Source organism: Culicoides brevitarsis, chromosome 2, assembly GCF_036172545.1.
Source record: "Culicoides brevitarsis isolate CSIRO-B50_1 chromosome 2, AGI_CSIRO_Cbre_v1, whole genome shotgun sequence".
Taxonomy (NCBI): Eukaryota; Metazoa; Arthropoda; class Insecta; order Diptera; family Ceratopogonidae; genus Culicoides; species Culicoides brevitarsis.
In genome coordinates, this window is record NC_087086.1 from 35,586,423 (window position 1) to 35,612,572 (window position 26,150).

The 26,150-nt window shown below is 28.0% G+C and overlaps 2 protein-coding genes across 2 annotated transcripts in view; both read right to left on the bottom strand.

Moving 5' to 3' along the window:
- Positions 1-1,586: 1,586 nt before the first annotated feature.
- Positions 1,587-3,057, bottom strand: LOC134829028 (cell adhesion molecule Dscam2-like). Its single transcript, XM_063842021.1, has 4 exons — positions 2,964-3,057; positions 2,751-2,896; positions 2,214-2,494; positions 1,587-1,848 (listed from the first exon to the last, which is right to left on the bottom strand). The coding sequence occupies exons 1-4, from the start codon at positions 3,055-3,057 to the stop codon at positions 1,587-1,589; spliced, it is 783 nt and encodes a 260-aa protein (XP_063698091.1).
- Positions 3,058-4,391: 1,334 nt separating this feature from the next.
- The window catches only part of LOC134832662 (cell adhesion molecule Dscam2), a 33,671-nt gene continuing 11,912 nt past the window's right edge, over positions 4,392-26,150 (bottom strand). The window contains exons 3-12 of the mRNA XM_063846768.1: positions 23,082-23,243; positions 22,867-23,013; positions 21,100-21,811; positions 20,776-20,927; positions 19,134-19,406; positions 17,013-17,297; positions 9,964-10,083; positions 8,000-8,173; positions 6,925-7,937; positions 4,392-5,806 (exon numbers count right to left, since the gene is read on the bottom strand). Of these exons, the coding sequence (XP_063702838.1) occupies positions 4,412-5,806; positions 6,925-7,937; positions 8,000-8,173; positions 9,964-10,083; positions 17,013-17,297; positions 19,134-19,406; positions 20,776-20,927; positions 21,100-21,811; positions 22,867-23,013; positions 23,082-23,243 (4,433 nt within the window). The 3' untranslated portion in view covers positions 4,392-4,411. The remainder of the gene's footprint in view (positions 5,807-6,924; positions 7,938-7,999; positions 8,174-9,963; positions 10,084-17,012; positions 17,298-19,133; positions 19,407-20,775; positions 20,928-21,099; positions 21,812-22,866; positions 23,014-23,081; positions 23,244-26,150) is intronic.

A 26,150-nucleotide genomic window follows, 5' to 3' on the forward strand; every position in this document is an offset into this window, starting at 1 on the left:
TCATATTTATTTATTTATAAAAAAGTAATTTAATTTTAGGTAAATTAATAAATCTATATAATAATTATTAACTATTTATATGTTATTTTTTGTTTGTTTCTCGTTTATGTAGCTCTCTATGTTTCTTTTTTAAATATTTTTTTTTCTTAGTGTTTGAAGTATATTTGATGATATTTATTTTATTTATTATGTTGTATAAAAAGTAACGTTATAGTTTGAAGACCGGATATTTTTTTATTTAAAATTATTTTTTTTAATATATTAAATAAAAAATTAATTAATTTTAATATTTGATTTTATTATTTTTTAAATTTTACTTTTGATTTTTTTTTATATTTTATTTTTCGCGAATATTTAAACTCAAAAATATTCAGTCTTTTTAAATTTTATAAATAGTAAAAATTAAAATAATTAAAAAAAATTAACTTTCACTTCCTATTAATTTTATTTACTTTAAATTTTTAATTTTCAAAATATTCTAACTACATTTTTTTTATACACATTAAACATCTCAGTTGTTTATTTATATTTTTTTTAATTAATTATTATTTATCTATGTTTGTTCTTCATGTTCTTGATTTTAATAATAATAATTAAAGTACTGAAGGATTCTATTTTTTTTTCTTGTTTTTAAAGGTTAAACAGTAGTTTGACACTAAAAAGAATCATTTTTTGATTTATCTTTCCTTTATATTATTTATATAATTTTACATTTATTTTTTTATATACTCATTTTTTATAATAATAATAATTTTCTGTCCATCATATATATATTTTTTTTATTCTTTATAAATATAAGAATTAACAAAAATTTTTAATAAAAATTTTTTAATTTTATTTTTTTGGCACCGAAAGTTTTATTTTATTTATTTACTTAGAATTTATTTTTTTTTAAATAACTTTACATGTTTATGTTTTATTGTGTTTTTCACATTTTTTTTAGAAAATTTATTTTTTTATTAGTTTTTTGGTAAAAAATCTATAATTATATTTTTTATTTTCAGTTTTTTTTCACGTTTTATTAATAAATATATTTAATTAATAATTAAAAATGATGTTTGTTTCTTGAAAATTGTTCCAAAAATGTGTTCGTGTCTTTGTGTGTTTGTGTGATTCTGTTTTTAAAAATTTTGTTGGCCGAAACGTGTTTTATTTTTTAAATTAATTATTTAATTGTAGTATAATATATGAGGTTACTTATTTTTTTATATATTTTGTAAAAAATGAGTATTTTTTGTAATTAATTATAATAATATCCGTTTCTGTGGTAAATGTGATTATTATTTTTTTTTTAATATTATTATATATTTATTGTTATTTGATACATATATTTGATTGATTTTTTGTTGTTTTGTCATTGCATTCACTAAACTGACGTTTTTTTTTTAATTTATTTATTTTAAAATTACTACTATATTATTTAAAGAGTTTCTTTTGATAAGTTTGGTTGCAAAAAAAAATTGTAGTAGACCTCTTTTTTATTCTTCGATGACGCTGAGTGGTTCTTGTTGCTGCATCATGATTTTCTGATAGATTTTGTGTTTCTTCCGCACCGGTTTGTGTGAATTTTTGAGGAGCATTAATCATTAAACGGCAATCGAGTAGTCCGAGGGATGGCCTGAAAGCTTGTTGCCTCCTCCGCCGCCGCCGCCAGCGTTATTTCCATCGGGCGTTGGATTTGCGGGACGTGCCCAAAGCGATGAACGCATGCCAAGTTTCAGCTTTTTCAGTGTGTCAATGTCACATTCGGCTTCGGATAGTTCGATACGACTGTCGGGTGTCACGTCAAAATTCGTTATTGCCGTATCTTCGGCTGTCAATTGGAGTGGTAGCAATCGCATCGTTCCCCTGTGCAAGTAGGTTTTTTGTTTGTTTTGGTTAAAAGTGTTCAATTTTTTTGAGCGATTTTGAGTCAAAAAATTATTTTAAAAGAGAGAAAAAATTGAGAGATGAGATGAAAAAATTTCGGGTCGCGATGCCGAATTGCTTAATGATGGGCGAGAAAGAATGTCTTGAGAGAGAATTTCTTTTGTTGTTAACACTTGGGTGAGTGGGGCGGTCTACTACTGTGAATGGGGCGAAATTGGGACGGCATGCGGGTACTATTGGCGCTACACGTAGGTGGGGATTTTTGTATAATTGTAGATGAGGTGCTGCCCTGTGAGGGCTTGTGTCGTGGTGTTGTGTTTGTGTTATGATGCATATGGTGATACCTTTGTCTGCCGCGACGTGGCAACGATTTTTGCTCCGACATGGGCGACAAGTCGGACGACGTGCTCGATTGCGTGCCGTGATAAATCAAACCCGGAAACTTTTTGTCGATATTGATCTGGTACAGGTTCACGACGTTCTCGCGTTCACTCATGCTGTGCTTCAACTTGGCATCCAGCTGATTCGACGACTCCGTGCGACTTGACGTCAATTGATCGCCATCCGAGTCGCTTTCCTCACTTTCGGGATCTGTTTTTCGCGAATGACGTCGTCGACTTTTAGCCTAAAAAAAAAAAATTTTTAATTTTTATCTTAAAAAAATTATTTTCAGGGATTTGCCAATTTTGATTTTTAATTTTCATAATAAAAAAAATATTTTTTTTTTAAATTAAAAATCAAAAATAAGCAAAAATTTGCCAATTCAATAATTTCAAAACAAAAAAATGGGATAAAAAAATTAAAAAATAAAAATAAATCAAAAATAAACGCACAATATTGTAATAAGGTGATTTTATGTTATGTGGCTTTGTTCTTAATACCGCTGGCGGAGGTGATGCACAACCCTCGGTCATTGCGCGTTCATGGTACATGAACGAATGGAGTAACGTATTTGCGGGCCCGTGTGCCAAAGTACTCGCTTCCGACAATTGGAATGTCGCGTAAGGTGATATGTCTTCGGATGTTTCTAAAAAAATTTTTTTATTTATTATTTTAATTTTTTTGAGGAAAAAAAATTAAAGAAATGTTCATACCTGGAATTTTATCGCCTGCAAGTCCCGGAATTCCCTTGTGAATTGTCGCGTAGTAGCGATCACGTTGAGCATCGGCGTTCTGTTGGTTTTCCATGATTTCCTTGCGAGACTTCTTGGATTTGCCTGAAAAATTTAATGAAAAATTATATTTTTTTGAATTAAATTTTTATTGTTTTTTTTTATTTTTTTTAATATTTTTTAATGTCAATATTTAATTTAATTTATTGTTACGCTATTAATTTTTTTTTTTCATTTTAATTTTTCATAATTTTGAATTTTAAAAATTGAAGAAAAATTAAAATTTTATTAATTTTTTTTTGCTCGAAAATTTTTCTATTATAGGCATTAAAATAAAATATACAATTAAATTAAGTTGTATTTATTAAAAAAAAAATATTAAATTTTTTTTATGTTGTAAAAAGTAAGCCAAAACGTTTTATTTTTTTACTATCTATTTTTTTAATTTAATGATTTTTAATAGATTTTATAAAAAGTAAACTTTTTTTTTATTTGAAATTTTAATTTTTTTTAATTAAATTATTATTAAATTTTTAATAAAAATTAATAAATAAAATATAATTATTTCTTTTCAAAAATGAATTTAAAATTTTTTAATGTTTAATAAAATATTTTTATTTAAAATATTATTTTTATTTTTTAATTTGAAAATTAAATTTTTTTTAAATTTTTTTTTTACTAATTTTTAAATTAAATATTATGTGAAAAAAAGTAAAATATTTTTTTTTATTATTTTTTATTATGAAATATTTTGAAATTTTTTTAAAATTTTCTTCGAAAATTAATTTTATGAATTTATGTTTTTAAATTTTTATTAATTTTAAATTAAATAGATATTTTGCGAAATAAAATACTTTTTTATACATATTTTTTTATTCAAAAATTAAATTTAGGTATTTTTTTTTTAAATTTTTTAAATATTAATTTTTAATTAAATAAAATATTTAAATTTATTTTTTTTTATATTTAAAAAATTATTTTTATATTTTTTTTTATTTATTAATAAAATTTTTATTAATTTTAAACTAAATAAATATTTTGCGAAATAAAATAATTTTTTAAAAATATTTTTTTTAATATAAAAATTAAAAGTTCGAATTTAAACTTTTTTTTTTTTTAAATTTTTAAATTAAAAATTTTTTTGAAAATTAAAATTTAATAATTTTTTATTAAATAATTATTAAAATTTTAATTAAATTTATTATTTTTTAATTTAAAAATTAATTTTAATTCAAAATTTAATGAAATTTTATAAAAAATTGTACTTACGATATTTGAAACATAACGTAATAATGACAATAAATATGATGAGACCAACTGACGAAGCAATAATAATAATTAAAAATTTCATTTCAAAGTAAAACATTTGAGGCCGTTTTCCTCTTTGTACTATTTCAGGAGGTGGTGGGTCTAAAAATATCAAAAAATCATCAAAACCTTAAAAAAATAAAAAAAAAATTTAATTTCTCACCCCCGTCTTTAGTTAAAGTGACAAACGTGAAGTCGCCCGTGGTAATTCCCGCGACATTCATTGCATCAACCTTCAACTGATACAACGTGGATGGCTGCAGTCCCGTGATTGTGTATCGCTTTTGCGGCTTGAGCGACTTGGCAATCGGTATCCATGGATTTGTCGAGCCCTCGAGCAACAATTTGTATTGAATATTAAAGTAGAGGATCGGGCAACCTTGATCGGGCCAAGAATTCAGTCTTAAAAGGACAGAAGTAGAGTTTGGAGCAATAAGCGCCGGCGGTTGTGGCATTCCCGGAGCTTGTCCTTGCGTTCTTACGTGCAACGTGGTACTGCCGGGCGATGTTCCGATGCGATTCGAGACCGTAAGGTAAATTTGATACATACTTCCGCAGGCGAGATCTTTCAGTTCGTGACTCGTGGCATGGCGCGAAAGTTGCAATTCTTCCATATTTCCGTGCGTGCGACGATAATGGATCGTGTAGCCCGTAATTGGAGCATTTCCCGTGAATCCGTTCTTCCAATGCATCAAAATAGAGTTCGAGGTTGCACTTGTGACATACAAAACGGGCGTCGCAGGCGGCACTTGCACAAGCAAATTGTACGTCAATCGATCCGTTCCGATGCCATTATCCACTTGACATGTGTAATTTCCGCTGTCTTGCTGTTGCAAATTCGTAATAATCAGGTCACCCGTATCCAGAATCTGTACATTGTGCCCGGCGCCATTTCTCAACACACTGTCCTTCTTATACCACTCCAACTTGGGCTGTCCAACTGCTTGACATTGCAAATTCGCCGTTTGCTTCCACGGAATGACGAGAATTCCGCCGAACGAGACAATTCTCGCTGCAACGCGACTTGACGTCATTTGCGAAACGACTCGTGAACTCTTTCCCTCGCCAATTCGCGTCGAAGCTGACACCCAAAATTGATATTCGCGCATCGTTTGGAGATTTTTCGCCTCGTAGAAGAGTTGTTGCGATGGCAGTGTCTTTTTTTCGTGATTTAGCTCCTCGCGCCCATTCACGGCACGCATGTACAAGTTATATTTCGAAATTATTCCGTTTTGCTCCTTCGGAGGTTGCCATGAGACATGCAGGCTCTGAGGAGAACTTACGACAACTTTGATGTCGGCGGGCGCTTCGGGAGCATCTTCTTCCGTTTGGCAGTAAATTGGATCGGAAAGCACGCCGTCGCCCATTCGGGTGTTTGCGAGAACCTGAACGCTGTAATTCGTGAATTTTTTCAAGTTGTTGAGCATGTAAGTCAGAGTGTTGGTTGTGCGGGTTTCCATTTCGTCGTTCTCGAAGGCAGTTTCGTCAGCCATTGTTTCGAAGGAGACTTTGTAGCCCTGTGAAGAGATGATTTTTGAGAATTTTAATGAAATTTTTAAAAAACTGGCGAAGAAAATCGAAAAACTAACAAAAATTTTATTTCGAAATCTGAGATAAATTTCATTTCAAAAACTGGCAAGAAATTTGAATTTAAAAACTGAGAAGAAATTTGATTTCGAAAGCTAAGAAGAAATTTGATTTCGAAAGCTGAGAAGAAATTTGATTTCGAAAGCTGAGAAGAAATTTGATTTCGAAAGCTGAGAAGAAATTTGATTTCGAAAGCTGAGAAGAAATTTGATTTCGAAAGCTGAGAAGAAATTTGATTTCGAAAGCTGAGAAGAAATTTGATTTCGAAAGCTGAGAAGAAATTTGATTTCGAAAGCTGAGAAGAAATTTGAATTCGAAAATTGAAAAGAAATTCATTTCAAAAACTGAGAAGAAATTCATTTGAAAAACTGAAAAGAAATTTGATTTCGAAAGCTGAGAAGAAATTTGATTTCGAAAGCTGAGAAGAAATTTGATTTCGAAAGCTGAGAAGAAATTTGATTTCGAAAACTGAGAAGAAATTTGATTTCGAAAGCTGAGAAGAAATTTGATTTCGAAAGCTGAGAAGAAATTTGATTTCGAAAGCTGAGAAGAAATTTGATTTCGAAAGCTGAGAAGAAATTTGATTTCGAAAGCTGAGAAGAAATTTGATTTCGAAAGCTGAGAAGAAATTTGATTTCAAAAACTGACAAGAAATTTGAATTTAAAAACTGAGAAGAAATTTGATTTCGAAAACTGAGAAGAAATTACATTTCAAAAACTGACAAAAAATTTGATTTCGAAAGCTAAGAAGAAATTTGATTTCGAAAGCTGAGAAGAAATTTCATTTCAAAAATTGAGAAGAAATTTGATTTCGAAAGCTGAGAAGAAATTTGATTTCGAAAGCTGAGAAGAAATTTGATTTCGAAAGCTGAGAAGAAATTTGATTTCGAAAGCTGAGAAGAAATTCATTTCAAAAACTAAATTTTTTTTTTTCGAAAACTGAAAGATAATGTTAGTTTCGAATACTGAGAAGCAAAAAATTGAGAAGAAATTAATGTCAAAAAATTAAAAATCTAAAAAATTGTTACTTATTAAAAAATTTTCTTACCTGCAAAAGCCCATTAGTATCCTTTGGCGGCGGAGGTTGCCACGAAACTTGCAACGAAGTCGACGACAATGACGTACATCTGATCTCTTCTGGCGGCTTACTTGGCACATCTTCCATCGTTTGAGCAGTTACTGGCTCCGACAAGGGTCCTGGCCCGATTTGATTGAATGCTTGAACGACAATTGTGTATCTCGTGTACTTCAGGAGTCCCGTAAGAATCATTTCTCCGGTTCCATCTTCGCCATCGCCTGCTGTCGACGTGAAATTATAACTTGTCTGTCCTGTCGTGATTGCTTTGAAGCCCACATTGTATCCTTGAATGTCCCCATGACGCAACTCCGCAAGAGGCGGCAACCAAGAAACCGAGATTTCCGTCGATGAAATCGGTCTCGCGTTAATATTCAAAGGAGGTCCCGCAGGTCTTTGCATTTCCGTGCGAATTGTGAGCTCCTGACTCGGAACACTTCGTCCCGCAGGACCTTCGGCAACAACTCGGAAGGCATAACGCGTCGCTGGTTTCAAGTCTTCGATGTTGACGTTGTACTTTGGGGGGTCTGCCAACTCGATTGTGTGCCATTGACGATCAACTTCGCGATATTCGACGATGTATTTTGTGACTTCAGCTGCATCGCCGCCCCGCGGTTGCCATTTTAGGCTCACGGAACGACTTGTGATCATCGAAGCTTCCAAGGCGGAGGGCGCTTGAGGCGGTTCTTGGACAATTAAGTGAACTAATTGCTGATCGCGCCCATATAAATTCTGCGCTTGACAGAAATATGAACCGCTATCGCTGCTATCGACGTTGGCAATTTGAGCTTCAGCTGCGATACCTTCGGGAGTGGCGTCTTGTTTGATGCTGACACGATAATTCGTCGATGGATTCAACTCGTGTTTGCCGCCACGCAACCAAACGACGTTAATTGGCTTGTCGCCGTTCACTTCGCATTGCAAAATCGCCGTATCGCCTTTTTTGACGGTTATTTGACGTTGGGGCGCATTGAAATAAGGAGCAGCTAAAATTCGAAAAAAATATTTTTTTAAGAAATTTGCTTGAAAAACCTTGAAAAATACTCACAATTAACTTTTAGTTGAATAACTTTGCCAATTCCGGTGCCAATCCCGTTGTTAGCTTGACACAAATAGAAACCCTCGCGATCTTCTTTCACGTGTTGCAGATACAACGAGCCATTTGACAAAAGTTTCGTGTACGTTCGCTCCTTTATCACTTCATAATCGCCAGATTTGCTTCCTATTTGGGCGGAAAAACGTTTTTATTATTTTCTTCGTCGTCGTCGTCGGAAGTTGTTTTGTTTTGCTTCTTGTCTTACAAAAGTTGCTAAATAGTGCAAGTAAGTAGTAAAGTGATAGTGAAATTGCTCAAAAGGGTGACCAAAAATGTCGGATTTTGGTATGAAGTAATTTGTGGCGATGGAAAATTAGAGAAGAAGTCACCCTAAAAATATGTTCAGTGTCTTCAGATACACCGGAATAAAATAAATGGCAAAAGTTTTTGCATGTTGCTGCTGCATGTTAAATGCAAAATAAAGGTAATATTGTAGGAGTGTGTGTTGTTCAGGTGCGAGTTTTCATAAGAATTTACAATTTTTTTTCGATTTCAATTTTTTTTATTTTAAAAATATTTTTTTAATACAAAAAATTTAAAAACAACTTTCTTTTTTTTAAAAAAAATATTATTTAGAAAATTTTTCTGGAATGAATTGTGTTAAAAATTCGAAAAAAAATTATAAAATTTTCTAAATAATTTTTTTTATAGAAAAAAGAAATTTTTTAAATTTAATTATAAATTTTCTTAATAAAAAAAATAATTAAAAATTAAATTAAAATTAATTGAAATTAAAATTAATTAATTAAATTTAATTACAGGTGTAAAATAATTTATTAAAAATTTTAAAAAAAAATTAATGTTAAATAGTTAAAAAATAATTTAGATTAATTTAATTAATTAAATTAAAAAAAAATAAAATTTCTTCAAAATTTACCGTTTTTTTTGTCTTTCTTGAAGAAAATTTTTAAAATTTAGTACTTTTTTAAATTTTTTAAAAATATTTTTGGTTTTATATTTTTTTTATTTTTATATAAATTATGAAATTTTTAACTAAAACAAGTTCAAAAATAAAAATTTTCTTAAAATTTAATTTTTTTTTAATTAAAGATTATTTTGACCAAATTTCAAAATAAAATAAAATTTTTCATTTAAAAATTCATTGAAATCAAATGAAATTTTTTAATTTAAATATGTTAAGTAATAATCATAAAAATAATTTAAGTCTAAAAATTCCAATTAAAAAAATCAAAGCATTTTTAAAAATTTATGAGATTTTTAAAAATATACTTAAAATAAAAATTTTAACTTTTATTTAAGATGTTTTTGAATTTAAAAACATTGTTTCTTAAAATTTTTTTTAAAAATTATAAAGAAAAAAAAATACAAAAATTTATAAAAAAAATTTTTCTCATAAATATATTTACATTTTATAATAAATTTATTAAAATTAAAAAAATTAATAAAATTTTGTAAAATTGTCAGAAAATTCATTAAAAAAAAATAAAACAAATTTTATTTAAAATAAAAAAAATATTTAAAAAAAAAAATTATTAAAAATTATTAAAACAAATTTAATTTTATTTTAATTATTTAATAAATTTTCATTATTTAAATTATTTATTGATTAATAAATAAATTATTTTTTTTAATATAAAATATTATCTTCAAAAAATTAAAAAAAAAATCAAAAAAAAAAAAAAAATTAAATTTTGTAAATTCTTATAAATTTTCGCACCTGAGCAAATAAAACGAAGAAAAAGGTTTAAAAGTGCCACAATAAAATATGAACCCAGCACAATTTACAAGAAGAAAAAGAAGAGTTAGTTTAGTAGCGCGATATTGTTGCAACAAGCAGCAATTTCTCCTTCTTAACTGCACTTTGTATGCACATTTGTGCGGAAATTTATTTTGATCGGAAGTTGTTGTTTTTTCTCCATTCCAAAGAAAAAAAGAAGACGAAGAAGAAAAATTACCTGTTGCTTTTTTCCATACGACAGTCGGTATCGGAACACCCTGCGCCTGACAATGCAACGTAATGTGTCCCTTCCGTTCGACGCTCGTATCCATCGGCTCGACCATCCATCGTGGCGGCACTGAACGACGTTAAAAAGGAAGAGAAAAATATGAAAAGCATTAAATTAAAATGTCTCCAGCATAATTACTCGATTCCAAGGGATTCAATTTATTTTATTTTAATTATCGTGATTGCAAAAATTGTGATGCAACTTCTTCGTTTCTCCCGTTTTTCATTAATTTTTTTTTGTCCCAGATGTTGCATGACAATTTTTTTCTTTTGCTCAAATCAAATCGGCAGTGATTGAATGAATGAATGCGATGCGTGCGAAGGAAAGTAACAAACAATCATCATCATCATGCCGTTCGTCGTCGACAATTGACGTGACAACAAAAGCGAGACTTTTTCCAGTTAAAACGGAAATTGAAGCAATTCTTGTCTTGTTTTCTCTTGCTTTGCTCGGAAAAAGGGACAAAAATGATATTTTCTAGTAGTTTCTCGATGGTTATTGCTCCGCCATATCGTATGATTGGATGACTCGGCTTTATTGTCGCTTCGGTGCTCGCTGCCGTGATCGTCGCAGGCATCAATAGACACACAAAATAATAAAATGCAATGAGGGATAAAATAAACTGGATAATGTAACGATGCTGTCTAATCAAAATACGCTTAGAAAATGATGATGGAAGGCAGGATTTAACGTCGGTTGATGGAAATTTCGTGGAAAATCTCAAGGATTTGTTCATCAAAGTGCATTTTTTTGATAGTTTTTCGCTATGGAGAGATAAAAAAGTTGATTTTATGACAGAATTTGAGCTTAAGATGTTCACAGGTAAGATTTTTATGAAAAAAATTTGATTTTTTTATAAAATTTTTAATAAATTTTAAATTTTTAGGTCTCATGATGTTCTGAAGAAACCTGAGGACAAAGTTTTTTTAAAAGAAAATTGAGATTTTAGACATTTATGAGGCAGAAAATGGTCAGAAAAGACATTTTTGAGACTCAGGAGGTACTTTGGTCAACAATTTTTGTTCAAAAATCAACTTTTCAGTCTTCAAGATGTCGAAAATTGAGTAAAGAACCGACTTTCAAGACTTCGTAAGCAATTTTTAAAGCGCTTTTATGCCTTAATTTCGCATTTAAGGCTCGTAAGATGTCGAATTCAGTCAGAAATTCAGTTCATAATTGTTCAAAAGCTACTCTTGAATGTAAAATATGCACTTTTTGAAGCGTTTAGTCATGATTTTTTGTGAAAAATTGATTTTTTAATATTTAATGAACTTCAAAGTTGGTTAATAAAGGGCTTTTTTCAAAGTATAATTAAAGGCATTTTTGAATTTTTTAAAAAAATTTTTTATTCCAAAAAAATTTTTTTTTTTTTTAAATAAAAATTTTTTAATTTTTTGATAATTTTAATTTTCAGACTTAATTTGTTTAAAAATTTTTAAAATGTAAAAAAAAAATGAGAAATTTTTAAAGAAATTTTTGATGAAGATTTTTCTCAAAAAATGAAAATTTTAAAAAGTCTCTAATTATGTTTAATTTAAATTTGAAAATATTTTAAGAAAATTTTTGTTATAAATCTTTAAAAAATATCTTTAGAAAATCCAAAAGAAGCTATTTTCTTAAAAAAATTTCAAATTTAAATTAAAAATAATTTTTTTTTTAAATTTTTTATAAAATTTTCATTTTTTGACCCAAAAAATCAAAAATTTCACAATTTAAGGAAAATTTTTATATTTTTTTTTTTTGTTATTTTTATGAATTTTTAAGACATTTTGGTAAAAAATCTTCTCATTTTTTGTCAAAAAATAATTTAAAAAATTTTTTTGAATTTCAAAAAAAAATTTAACTGACCAAAAATTTCTTCAAAAATTCAAAAAATGCCTTTAAGCCAACTTTTTCCCATAAAATGTCTCTAAAAACGCATTTCATCTCGCTTCAAATGACTTTTTCCATATCATAACTGTACCCAATCTTTCATAAACAATAACATAAATTTCCCTCTTCTTTGCCATGGAACATCAGAAACACATCAACTTGTATTTTCCTCAAACGCTAAACGCAAACGAACAAGCAAAAAGAAGCCTTCCAGCTTAGACACACTATAAAAAAACCGAAGCGGCAACAACAACGATTCTCTCGCTCTCATAAATCATCATTTTTTTTTGCTCCGTGTGCTTCTTTTAACGTTTACGAACTTAATTTCCTTCTTTTTTTTCTTGTTTTTCTTCATTCTCGGATAAAAATTTTATTTTTTATTTATTTTTTTTGCAGCGATAACCACAAAACGATGCCGACGACGACATGCACGGAATTGAATTTGCAATTTTGCCCACACGGTCGCTGAATTAGAGCCAAAAAGGTGTTTGAACTCGTCGCGTAAATCACTTTAACGCCTCGCGACCAATTTGAATTTTATGTTTGAGCGGCGATGATGATGTTGCTCGTTATTTCGTGTACGCAGCCTTGTGATGAGAGAAAATAAAGAAGAAAAATAAAAATAATGAAATGTAATCGTATTAAATAAACTGGAAAATTAAAATAAAGAGAGAGAAACGGAAAAAAGTGAATTAATATAATAATCATCGTTTTCGTTTCTAAACAAGTTGAAAACAAGAAAAGTGTTTCGGGTCATTATTTTTTTTTTTTGGGAATTTTTTTTTATACAAAAATAATGAAAAGGAGATTTTAAAGAGGAGGAAAAATTAAATGAATGGTTTGTTTATTTTATTTTTATTTTTTTTAGGGAATTAGGATTAAAAAAGGATCTTGCGAGGATTTTTTTACAGCTAAAAAAATATAAATTTTATAATTTGTGGTTTTTTATTCGGTGGCATGGAGAGGGAATTGCGAATAAGCCGGTAATTGTGCGGAATTACTTTTGAATTGATTAAAAATTAAAATTAAATTAAAATAAAATAAATAAATAATTTTTTTTACAAAAAGCATTTTTTTTTATCAAAACATTTTTTGTGTTGTTATTTTTTTTAATTATTTAAATTTTAATTAAAACAAAAAAAATTAAATAAAAAATTTATAAATATTATTTTTAGTGAATATTTTATAACATAGCTCATAATAAATAAAATAATATTTTTTTTTGCGTTATAATCCAGCTGGTTTGGTGTGTTGGTTGGTGATAGTGAGGCACACAATCATTCAAATTGCTTTTTTTTTGCTTTTGTGAGGTGAATACATTGACACAATAAATAATTTAAAATGGTTTACATTCAAATTTTTCTCGTTTAAGGTCTAATTGTGACATTTCTTGGAATTTTTTTGTGTTTAAAAAAAGACGAATTTGTGGGAAATGTCACATTTAGACAAAACAAAAACGAGAGAAGCGTAAATTAATGAATGAATTTAAATGAGTTTCGGAGAATTTTTTAGGTATTATGAGAATTCATTGAGTTTGAATTTTTTTCGAGTTATTTTTTATATTAAAATAATTTTTAAAAAATTTATTTTAAATAATATTAAAATAAAATTAAAAATATTGATAAATTAATTACCCATAAAATTTAGATTCATAAAATTTTAATTTAATTAATACAGTTTAATTTTTTTTATTTATTCATAAATATTTTTTATATTTTTAATTTTAGATATTATTTTTTTTTAATTCAAAATAATTTAAATTAATTTTTAATCAAAAACATTATTAAAAATTTAACATTTTTAAGTAATTAATTAATTATTTATAAAATATTATTTTTTTTTATTTTTTAAATCAATAAAATTTTTTTTTAAATTATTAATTTTTTGAAAATAATTTTATGAAATTTAAAATTTAATAAAAATGAAATATTTTTACCTGCTAAAATATTTATTTGATTACATTTTTTTCATGAATAAGTCTTTAAAGTTTTAATTAATTAATATTTTAAATTATTATTATTTAATTATTATTATTTAAATTTAATTTTAATTAAAATTAATTTAAATTTAAATTTAAATTTAATTTTAATTTAAATTAATTTAAATATTAATTAATTTAAAAATAATAAAATAAAATAATATTTAAAAATAGAAATTAAATTAAATAATTATTATTTTATTCATTCATATCATTTTTTATTTTTAAATAAATTTTTTTTAAAAACTTAAATTATTTTTTTTATTAAAAAAAATAATTTTAATTAAAAATAAAAAAAAATATTTAAAAAAAAATTCATTTAAATTAAATAAATTTTTTATTAATTAAAATAAAAATTATTGAATAATTAATTAATTTTAATTTAGTTCAAATAAATTAATTACCTAATTAAAATTAAAAATTAAATTAATTAAATATTTTAAATTATTTTAATAATTAATTTAAAAAAATCATTTTATTTAATAAACTTTAAATAATTAAAAAATGATTTTAATTTACTTTTTCAAAAATTTACAAAAAAAAATCTCCCAAAAAAATCACAAAAATAAATTAAAAGAAAATCAGAAGCTCCCAATGAAAGAAAACGAAAATTTTATTCAATTTAAAAGTTTAAAAGATTTTCTTCTCCGACTTTCAATTCATTCAGTTCACTCATTAATTTACCAGCGCTTTAGCTCAAAGCAAGCACCTAAACCTTATTAAACATGCAACAGTTTTAACAACATTTACATCATAAAGTCCGCGTTTTCTTAATTGATCGCGTCGAACGTTCGTACGTTTTTTACAATTTCCGCACAAAAAATAATAAAAAAAACTATTTTCTTTTCAGATTATTTTTTAATTAAACAAACTTTAAACGAAGAAACTTTCTTTTTTTTTCGACTACGTCTCCGGATATTCGAAAGAGAGAGAAAACGAATCCATACAAAATAAAGTTTTTCATTTGTTACTTGCAGAAAATTTGTATCCGATACACGAAGAAAGACGACGACGACGACGAGGTGTAAAAATTGTTGCCTTCGCATCGAGGAACTTTATGTGTAATTTTCATATTTCATTTAAAAACTTAATCAAAACAAATAGAAAAGGTGTCGGATCTATCTATCGAGGCGAGCAGCAAGGCAACTACGTTTCTACAATAATATAATAAAGAAAAATAATTTTTGAGCTACACGAGAAATAATAACAACTTTTTTTTAATGCATTGCCTGGTCGTCAACGGGAAACGACAACGACGACGACGATAAAGAAAAGTGAGAGAAACGACAAGAAAGTGCAAAAAAATTGTGTTATAAAAATGACTTTTATTTGACGTGTAATGAGATTCGAAAGTTCTTTTGAGAGGAAACAACAAACAACAAAAAAGGGGTTTTTCGCTCGTTTTTTGCAATTAAAAATTTTTCCTTGCTTGATGAAGAACAAAGAAAACGAAGAAAAAGTTGACGTGTTAACGAAAAAAAGTTTGATGGTGGTTTTGACGGTTTAAGGAACGCAAACAAGCACTTCTAAGAACACGCGTTAAAAAAGGGTTGTGAGAAAATTTCTTCAAAGTGCGTTGGAACGAGTGAATTTGTGGTAAGTTGATCTCATACTCTTGAAAAAGTTGAAAATTTTCAAGCATTAATCTCTTTTTATGACATAAAGTGCTTTTTTTGAGTCAAAATATTTTTTTTTCGAATGCTTAATTTATCATAAAAAAAAATAAAATTTTGAAAATTAAAATTTTTGAAAACTTTAATTAAATTGGGATAAAAAATTGAAAAATGCATTGGGAAAAAAAATTTTTTTAAAATTATGTAAAATATGCATTGGGATGAAAAATTTAGAATTTAATTTAGGTCGAAATTTTTAAATATTTATTGGGATAAAAAATTGAAAATATGCATTGGGACAATATTTAAAAAAATTCTTTAAGTAAAAATATACGATATTCAATGAATAGACATTTCACAATGTGCATTGGGGCAAAAATTTGTAATATGCAAAAAATCGAAAAATTTTCATTAGGTATGTATTAAATGGCAAAAATTCGAAGATTTTTTAAATTTGAGACACTCAAGAAATTTTTAAATGTTAACTGGGCTGAAAATTTATAATGTGCTTTGGGCAATTATTCAAATTAATGTTCAGTATGGCTTTCGAATTGTGGATTGGGATAAAAATTAAGATTAAAAATTTTAGAGAAATTTTTAACTACACATTGGGTCAAAATACACATAGGGGCAATATTCCTGAATATGCATTGGGACCAAAAGCCAAAATGTGCCTTGGGATAAAATTTATTTAAAAATTTTTAAATTCGAGAGCACGAAATATGCATTGGGAAAAATTTTCAAAATGTACATCGGGTCGAAAATTTGAAATGTGCCTTGGGTCAAAATCTCAATTCTTATTTTTTCACGTAAATTTAATTATTTTAAACTGAATTCCGTTGAATTTTCAAAAAATTATTAAATTTTGAAAATTTCTATTTCAAAAAATTTCGTCGAAAATTCCCTAACCATGCAACGCATTAAAAAATTGAAAAATCTACAATAAAAGGCAATACATTTCGCAAAAAATAAGAAAAAATTGGTGCAAATAACAATTACCTGGTGAATTATTGGCAGCAAACCCACTGCGTGCCAAAAGCAGGACAGGGACACACATGTTTCGATTTAAACTTTTTTTTTTGTTTTTTTTGTGACACATAATTAGCATTAGCAGAATTTTGTAAAAATGTGAACATAATGAACTTATAATGAATTTTTTTTTCTTGTTTCTTCCAAAGTTTTGCAAGGAAACAAGAGAAAATGAGGAAAATTATAAATTTCTTCCGATTTTATATGTAAGCAAGACAAAATATAAAGTCATTGGCACATATTCTGGTTATTTTAAGGTTTTTTTTTAACTTAAGTACAGTGCGGTGCAGTCAATTAAAGAAAAAAGTGTGAGGTGCAGGTGCAAAATTTATTTTTTTTTGTGCAAATTGTGTTTTTTTATTTTATTTTTTTTATTTTAATGAAAAAAAATTATTTTTATTTTTTTTTTTTAGTGAAACAACACATCATTTGTCTTGATTGCATATGACACAAGAAAAAAAAGAAGAAGAAAAAAAATGAGATGGAAGAAAAAATGGATACTGTACCTTTGACCTTGAGTGTTGCCGTGTATTTAACCTCAGCAGCTGGATTTTGTGCCACACACGTATAATCGCCGGTATGAATTGCCGACAGAGAGGAAATACTTAAGAGCGAAGAGTAATGGTCGAGAGATGAAACGTTAGCGCCCAGCATTGACGAGAGGGGGTCTCCGTCTTTGAGCCAGCGCAACGTAATTGGCGGATCGCCGCGCGACACGCCGCACACAGTACGCGTTCGCATGCCCTCGGCCAAACCATCTTGGAAGGAAAAAGGCTCAATGGTAGGAGGAACTGGAATTAAAATAACACGAAGACAGAAAGAAAGAGATAAAATTTTTTCATAAATTTTTTTTTTGATAGCTGAGATGCTTTTTTTTTGCCACACACGCACAACCATAACAAAAAAAAACGAAAAAAGACACAAAAAATTAAAACTAGAGCGTACTTTTTTACAAAAAATAAAGGTAGAGGGATGTGTTTAGTGCTTTTTAGATTAGATGATTCGCGAATTTTCTTTTTTTTACCATTCACCAATAATCCTTGGGTGCCCTCGACTTCCGCTGCCATGTTACTCACGACGCACGAGTAATTTCCCGTGTGATCTGCCTGCAAATTCTCAATGACCAAGATGCTGTTGTACTGATCGACTTGTGTGACTTGCACCCGATGCGCTGGGTCGAGAGATCTTCCGTCTTTGCGCCATGTGATTGTTAGGGGCGTGTCTCCTTTTACCACGGAGCACGTAATTGACGCTCTGTCGCCCACGTTTAAAAGCACAACAGAGGCATGGAAGGGAGCCAACTTGGGAGGAACTGAAAATTAAAGATCCCAAAGCCGATTAACGGAAAAAATCCCCGAATATTTTCCCTGAATTTGACCGAGGCGTTTTTTTTGTAGATCAAAATTTGAGAAATTTGGTGAAATTTCTGTCAAAGTTTGAAATGTTTTTTTTTATTTTTGAATTTTTTTGATTTCGTTATATTTGAAAGATTTTTTGACCCTTTTTAGAATTTTTTGAAAATTTTCTTGAATTTAAAAAAAAATTATAATTTTTCATTTTATAAAAAATATTAAAAATTAATCTCTTTAAATTTTTAAAATGAAAAAAATTAAATAAAATTAATTGAAAAAATAAATAAATTTAATTATTTATTTTTGTAAAAAATTTAAATTTTTTTTTAATTTTTAAAATCAAAAACAAAATAATTTTTAAAAAATTCAACTTAAAAAAATTTAATTTTTTTTTTAATTTTTAAAAATTATTTTGTTTTTGATTTTAAAAAAAATAATTAAATTAAATAAAAAATAATTAAATTTTAATAAAAAAATAAATAATTTCAAATAATAAAAAAATTATTTTGTAAGTAAGTATTTTTCTAAATACCCAATTAATTTTTTTTTAGTTAAAAAAAATAAATTTTTAAATTTTTTTTGAATAAAATTAAAACCAAAAAAATTTAACTAATTTAATTCAATTAATTTAACTTGATTTCAAATTTATTTTGTTAAAAATAATTTTAAAAAATTTTCTTTTAATTTAAAAAAAATAAATTATTTTTTGAAATTCGTAATTTTTTTCTTTAAATAATTTAATTTAATATTTTTTATTATTTTTTAGCATTTGTCGATTTTTTGACGTTTTAATTTAATTTAATTTTAATTAAAATCGAAGATTTTTTTTTTAATTCGGAGGTCAATTTGGGATCCTTACAGATTTTTTTAAATAATTTTTTTTGTCCAAAATCCCACAGTGTCGCCCAAATTAATTTATTAATCCCACAAAATGGGGCGATAAAATAAATAAAATCCCGGATTTGTCTTCATTTTGTCGTCGACATGCCGAAAATAACACAAAGTCATTGTTCTTTTGAACAAACATTTACTTTAATGACCGCTTCATTAACCCTTCTTAGCAATTATGATGCTCGTTATGTTTATTTTTATCACCCATCAATTATAATTTCGTCGCTAAACTCCCCCCGAAAAATATCGCTTGCTATAAAAAAACGTTATTAATTGTGAGTTTTTGCGAGGGATGGTGCAAATAAGCGCTACATGGTGCTTAGTGTTTGTACATTTCATGCTTCAGTTTCCATCATCAAAAACGTTCAAGACACAATTTCTCACCTATAACAGTCACCTCGCCGCTCCGTCGAGCACTGTGTCCCTGTTTGTTGCGCGCCCAGCACGTGTACTGCCCAGAATCTGTCGCCTTTTGCACCGGATCGATCACCAACATCCCGTCAGGATGCACTTTTTGTCGGATGTCGTCGGGAAGTTCGCGCCCATTTCGCTCCCAATGAATTTCCTCGATGGGATAACCAGCCACGGGACACTTTAAGTGCAACGCTTCGCCAGCTACGGCAGTCACGGGCGGAATTAAACGGATGTATGGCAAACCTGAAAGTAATTTCGGTGAAAAAATTAGACGGAAAAAAGGAGGAAGAGAGAGAAATAAAAACAAATTATGTCTCATTTCTAATTAATTTATTTGTCTTGGTTGGCATTATTACGGTGTCATTATGGGAATGAGAAAGAAAGGAAGCGGAAAAAAAGTTAAATGGGAAGAGGTGGCAATGAAAACACAAAGCACTCATTTGTTTTGCTTCATTAACACTCCATATTTTTCGTATTTTTTTTTGTGTGTGTTTAGAACACTGAGGCGGGAAAATTCTTTAATTTTTTTAACAAGTAATTAAAATTTTTTGATGAAAATTGTAATTTTAGCCATTTTTATTAAAAAAGTTTTTTAAAATTAATTTTAGTAAAATTTTTTTATTATTTTTACAAAATTATTATGATTTTATTCGGATTTTATAAAATAATTTTTTTTTAATTATTTTTATTAAATTTTTTTTAATAAATTTTTAAATAAATAAATTATTATTATTATAATTTTTTCTTTTTTTTTTATAAATTTTAAATAACAAAAAAATTGCTCAAAATGAAGATTTTATTAAAAAAATTTCAAAAGTTCAAATTTAAAAAAAATATTATTTTTAAAAAATAAAACTATCCAAACATCTTTAAAAATTTCCAAAATGAAATTTTGAAATTTTAGAAAAAATTTGACATCTGTCAAATGTCAAAATAATTTTTTGTCCAATTTTAAGACATGAAATTACTCAAAAATTATTTTTTTTAGATTTGAATGTTCAAAAAGTATAATGTTAATAAAAAAAGAGATTCAAAACTTATAAAAATTTGAGATTCAATAAAAAATTTGACAGCTGTCACTTTTTCTAATGTCAAAAAAATATAAATTTTTTAGTTTTTTTTTCTGAAATTTGTAAATTTAACAAATATTTGTCATTTTTAGATTAAATTACGTGCTTAAAAATCTTAAAAACGTCAAAAATTTAATATTTTTTGAAAATTTTGACATCTGTCAAGTGTCAAAAGTTCAAAAAATAGAAAATTTTGTGAAAATTTATGAATATTAATTTTAAAATCGTTAAAAAAAAATAATATTTTATAAAAATTTGAGAAGATCTTACCTCTTTTTGTGTAAATAAATATGACAGCTGTCAAAATTTTTACTAAAATCCAATTTTTGGAACAAATTTAAGTAAAGTTTTGACAATTTCAAGTAAATTTTCGAATCTTGAACTTCACATTTTTAAAATAATAGAGAAATGAAGTAAAAATTGATAAATTTTGACACCTGTCAAATTCCAAAAATGTCAAAATTCTTCTTTTTCCCTTAAATTTGACACCTTTTAATGCCGCCAAGCAAGAAAAACCGTATTAAAAGTCATTTTCTACTTACCATAGACATTCAACCTTGCCGAATGCGAAACCTTTCCTGCCCTATTTTCGGCCGTGCATTTATATTCGCCAGCATCTTCTACCATTACGTGACTTATATTAACGTGGCTTATAACATCGCCGTGAATCGTAACGTATTGCCCCTTCATAAATCTGTTTTTGTGGCGACGGCGTGTGATGTAATTGATACGAGGACGACGACGAAGGTAAACAAGAAGAAAAAAGAGAAATTGTGACTTTATTAAAACGTTTTTCGTTTTTAATTGCAGGGGAAAAGTCATTAAGTGACAAGAAAAGGGAAAAAAATTAATGGATTTTTGCTTACCTCCCATTTTGGGGCAAATCAAATCCATCGAGAGTCCATTTGATGTGCGGCGTCGGATTTCCCGTCGCGGAACATTTTAACGAAACCGCCGGTCCTGGTTGCAAAGTTTGTTCAATGAAGCTATAAATCAACGTTGGCGGTGCATCTCCGAGTTGAAGTTCAGCTGATGCTTGAAAAGTGTCGCCTTCTTGTCGTCGAACCACACATTGATACATTCCCTTGTCCTCCCGCGAAACGCTCGTTACCATCAGTGTGTCGCCAATTCTGCCCGAACTCGGAAGTTGTCGTCCATCTTTGAACCATGTGATGTGTTGCATCGACACGGGAGCCCCATTTGACGTGACAACGCAACGAAAATCTGCCGATCCGCCCATATTGACGCTCAAAACGTTCGGCACAATTTCGACATGTAACGGAGCTGAAACAGTCAAGCGTAAGTCGGCACTCGCTTCACCGCCGGCATTGGCAGAAGTGCATTTATAAACGCCCGAATCTTGCGTCGTGACAGCTTCGATGGCAAGAACGGGCCCAAGAAGACGCATTCGAGGACCTGTGAGCACGGGAATCGCTTCGGAGCCGCTATATTGATACCAATGATATTCGGGCGCGGGACATCCTTGCGCGAGACAAAGTAAAACGGCGCCTTCGTCTTGCGACACGGATACGTGGGATGTGTGCTCGACGATGCTCGGGGACATCAGAGCGCGATGATCTACGGAAAAGAAGAAAATTTGATATTAAAAAGGTAAGAAATTCAAAAAATTTAGCAAAAAATAGTTTTTTTTCATTAATTTCGAAAATTTGCGGATTCGAAAATTTGAAAAACAAACTTCGAATTCGAAAATAATTAAAAAAAATACAAGAATTTTCAAAAGTTTTATGAAAAAATTTTACAAAATTATTAGATGAAGAATTTCAATTTTCGATATTGAAATTTTTGAAACTGTCAAGAAGTTCGAATTTAATTAATTTTTATTTTTTAATTTTTATGATTTTCGAATTCGAAGTTTATACTTACTTCAAATTTTCGAATTCGCATGATTTTCACATTTTTCAACATAAAAATCTCGAAAGATCATAAAAATCAATGATAATCATTTGAGTTATATTTTATTTTAAAAAAATTTAGAAAAGCTTTTTAATTTCGAAAAAATTGCGAATTCGAAAATTTAAAAAATGTAACTTCGAATTCGAAAATAATAAAAATTATATGTAAATTATTTTTATTTTCGAAGTTAAAATTTTTGAATCTTCAAAGAAAAAATTTTGAAATTTTTCCATGATTTTCGAATTTATGAACATTTTTGAATAAGTTATACTTCCATACTGTAATTTTTTTCAATTTTTTTATGATTTTCGAATTCGAAGCTTATTTTACAAATTTTCGAATCCGCAATTCGAAATTGTCAAATAGAAAAATTTTAAAGCATGTAAAAATTATTACTAATTTTCATTAAAATTATCTTAAAACTCAGTTAGAAATGAAAATAATTTTATAAATTCGAATTCGAAAATTTGAAAAATTTGATTGTTGAGAAATAAACTTCTAAAAAATTTCCGCAACCTTGAAAACTATAAAATATTTGATTTGACAAAAAATCAAAATAAAAAAAAAATTCGAAAATCTTTCTTCGAAAATTTTTCGAAATTAAAAAAAATTCGAAAATTTTTCGAAATTCAAAAAAAAAAAAAATTAAGAATTTCACAAAAAATTTAAGAAAAACATTAAAATTTTGTAGGAAAGGTAAAAAAAAATGTAAAACTTACCATTAATTCTGACTTTCGTTGCAGCACTCACCACAACCTGTCGCGTCAAACGGTGCATCGTGCGACACTTGTACGACGCGAATCTATCATTGTACTCTAAATTATGTATTAAAAGTTCACCCGTTGGCAGGAGATGATATTTCCCATCTGGCACGAAGAAACATATGAAAATTTTACTAATTCACGAGAAATTTCGCTCACGAGATGCAACTTACCTCCTTGTAAGGAAGGATAAATATAAAATGCGGGATCTTGCACCCACGAAACAACCCTCACTAATTCCTTGACGAAATTTGGCACAACGCATCTCAGTATCGCCGTACAGCCCCTCGATGCCGCCAATATCTCGACTTCGACTTTGTATGCCTGCGCTACGACTGCAAAAAAAGAAACAAATAAAATATTTTATTACTATGGCTGCCAATTCCGAGTTGTATCGCATAATCCGAGCTGTTGTTGTTTGCGTACCGAAAAAGAAGCGAGCGACATGTGAAAAGGCCAGTCATATTATCTTTTATTCAAATATAATAACAACAGTCCCGTGTAGCAAAGAAAAACACGAAATGTATTATTTAGCATTGCTATCATTATTATTTTCGTATTATTTCATTGTACCGGAGGCTAGATTATAAAAGTGTCGTCTAAGCTTAATACCTTGATTTAAGAACATTAAATTTTTGTTTGTTCGCTTTTATGGCGCAGCAGGTCGACTGTGAGTTATTTATGCATGTGAAAGGAGATTGTCGTGTGTTTGCGAGAAAAAAAAAACGGTAACATTAGAGAGACAGTCGTTAAATTAATGTCGAGGCATGAATACGGAAAATAATGTCAGTTATCGTAAAAGAGGCGATTTTATTTGTTTTTTAATCAAATTTGACCTTTTCTATTTCATTGTGAGAATATTAAACTTGAGAGGACAAGAAATAATTTTTTAACTCTTTGTTTTGAGATGATTTTCGAAAAATTTCGATGAATTTCGAAAATTATGAAATTTTTTCGAAATTCTCTTCGAAAACAAAATTTTAATTTACCATGTGTTAAGTTTTTTATTCAATTTTCGTTTAAAATTTGTTAAAATATTTCAAGAATAAGATGATTTTCGAAAAATTTCGAAATTCGAAAATTATGAAATTGTTCCAAGTAAAATTTTAGAAATTTTTTTTTTGAAAGAATTTTTTTTTCAATTTTATTTGCAAATGGCTCCTGTAATCGGAAACGCAAATGATTTTTCGAAAATTATAAATTATTTTTGGAAATTGTGAAAAGCAAAAATTTTGAAAATGTTTTGACAGATTCTAATTTTTATTCAGTTAAGAATCTTCTTTAATCAGTTTTGTTTTGAAATTCTGTAAAATTTCAAAAAAATTCAGTAAAATTTTTTAAAAATTGTTTTATTTCAATTTTAAAAAGTTCTTAATTTTTTCTAAAATATAAAAAAGTAAAAATAAAAATGTTTTTCGAAAATTTCATTATTTTTTGAAAATTTAATTTATTTTCGAAATTTTCATATTTTATTAAGAAGACATATTTTGAAGTCAAAATTTTTTGAAGATCAATAAAAAATGAAAAAAAAAAATCAAAATAAAAGAAGCTTTTAAGACTCAAGAGGAAAAATAAAATTAGAAATTGTTTCGAAAATCTATTTTTTAATAAATAAATTTCATTTGAAAAAAAAAACTTCGAAAACCTTTAATATTTTTCAAAATTCATAAAAAAATATTTTAAAAAATCGAAAATTGTTAAAAAATTTTTCGTACAACTTCGAATCCTAAAAAAAATGTTAAAAAATTCGAAAATTTAAATTTTTTCGAAAATCATTCGAAAATTTGTAATTTTTTCGAACATTAAACAAATTTAAAATATTTTTAGTACTTAATTCTTCTTATTTCCATTAAAAAACTTAAAAACCGAATAATTCCTGAAAATCTTAATATTTTATCAAACCTTTTCATAACTAAACGATCTTTTAAACAAACAACTTAACACCTTAAAGCATCAAAAATCCCCCGGATTAATTTCGAAAAATCTATTCGAAAATGCTAAAATCTATCATCAACCGCTGCCGTCACCGTTCGTGTTAACAAAATAATAATAATTATTTTGCTTATTCATGAGCTTACTTCGCACTTTTAACCTACATTCACTCCTTCTTCTTCTTGTTTTTTTTCTCATCTCTCATCATTTATACACCTACTCACATCTTTTAGGCTCCATTTAGATGGGAATCAGGTACGCAAAATCTACATACTAAATCACCCATCAAGCGTGCTTTTTTTTCGCTCACATCATTACATGACGCTCGAACGAAGGAGGAGGATGCTACGAGGCAATGGCTCGGATATGGAGATAATTCTACAACAACAACAACAATTTAATCAAAGAAATTGAAGTTCACAAGAATCCATTTTATTATGAAAGTTGGTAGTAGTTAACATGCATAATTACTTGTTTTTACCCCTTTTTACATTTTTTTTCTCTTTTTTTTAGGTTTTTATGAAAGCGTGGATGGAGAAAAATCATAAAAATGTATAAAAACCACTTTTTCTGCTTAAAACCCATAAAAAAGGGGTTTTCACTCTGAATTTCATTGTGAAGCTGGCAAGTCGAGAATTTTGTACCTCTTTGATCTTTTGTCTCGCAACGAAACTGGAACGCAGAGAATTCATGCCAATCGGATCAAATCAGTCCAGCATGCAAAATTTATATCTCCAATGGTCCATTTACTTCCTTTTTGTTTGTTCCGAGCCGAACGGAGCGAGAGAAACGGAGAATGACACACACACAATTTTATTCAGTGCGCATGTAATGAAAATAACAATTAAAACGTTTCACTCGAGTGATGTGAAACAAAATTTAATTTCACCTTTTGCTGTTTCGTTCGTCGTTCGTCGGGCACAAGACGCAAAAATGAATGAAAAGAAATGTACAATACATGTGTTTTCATTTATATTATTTTTGCTACATGAAGCTGGAAAATCCGTTTCATAAAAGCGTCTCGCTCGACCAACAGCAGAAAAATATTCGAGACAAAAGGAGGAATTGCGAAACAAGTAAATGGCAATTGTATTCTGCTATTCAGGTTATTTCGTTCGAGTATTTTTGTTGAAGCAGGTTCACTGTTTGATTGGTATACGGAAGGTATATGGAATGAGGTGACGGAGTTGTTCAATTAGCTGACATAAAGTGAGTTTAATTTTAAAACATTTTCTTAAAAATTTAAAAAAAATATAAAAATTTGTAGATTTTTTTTAAATGACGAATTTTTGAAAAAAAAAAAATTTTTA

What these genes read in the sequence shown, in the direction of transcription:
- LOC134829028 (XM_063842021.1), bottom strand. Translation starts at nt 3,057, where the DNA reads ATGGAAAACCAACAGAACGCCGATGCTCAACGTGATCGCTACTACGCG. An exon ending in GTGCATCACCTCCGCCAGCG is followed by an intron (nt 2,495 to 2,750) that starts GTATTAAGAACA and finishes TTTTTTTTTTAG; the next exon opens with GCTAAAAGTCGACGACGTCA. An exon ending in CCACGTCGCGGCAGACAAAG is followed by an intron (nt 1,849 to 2,213) that starts GTATCACCATAT and finishes CTACTTGCACAG; the next exon opens with GGGAACGATGCGATTGCTAC.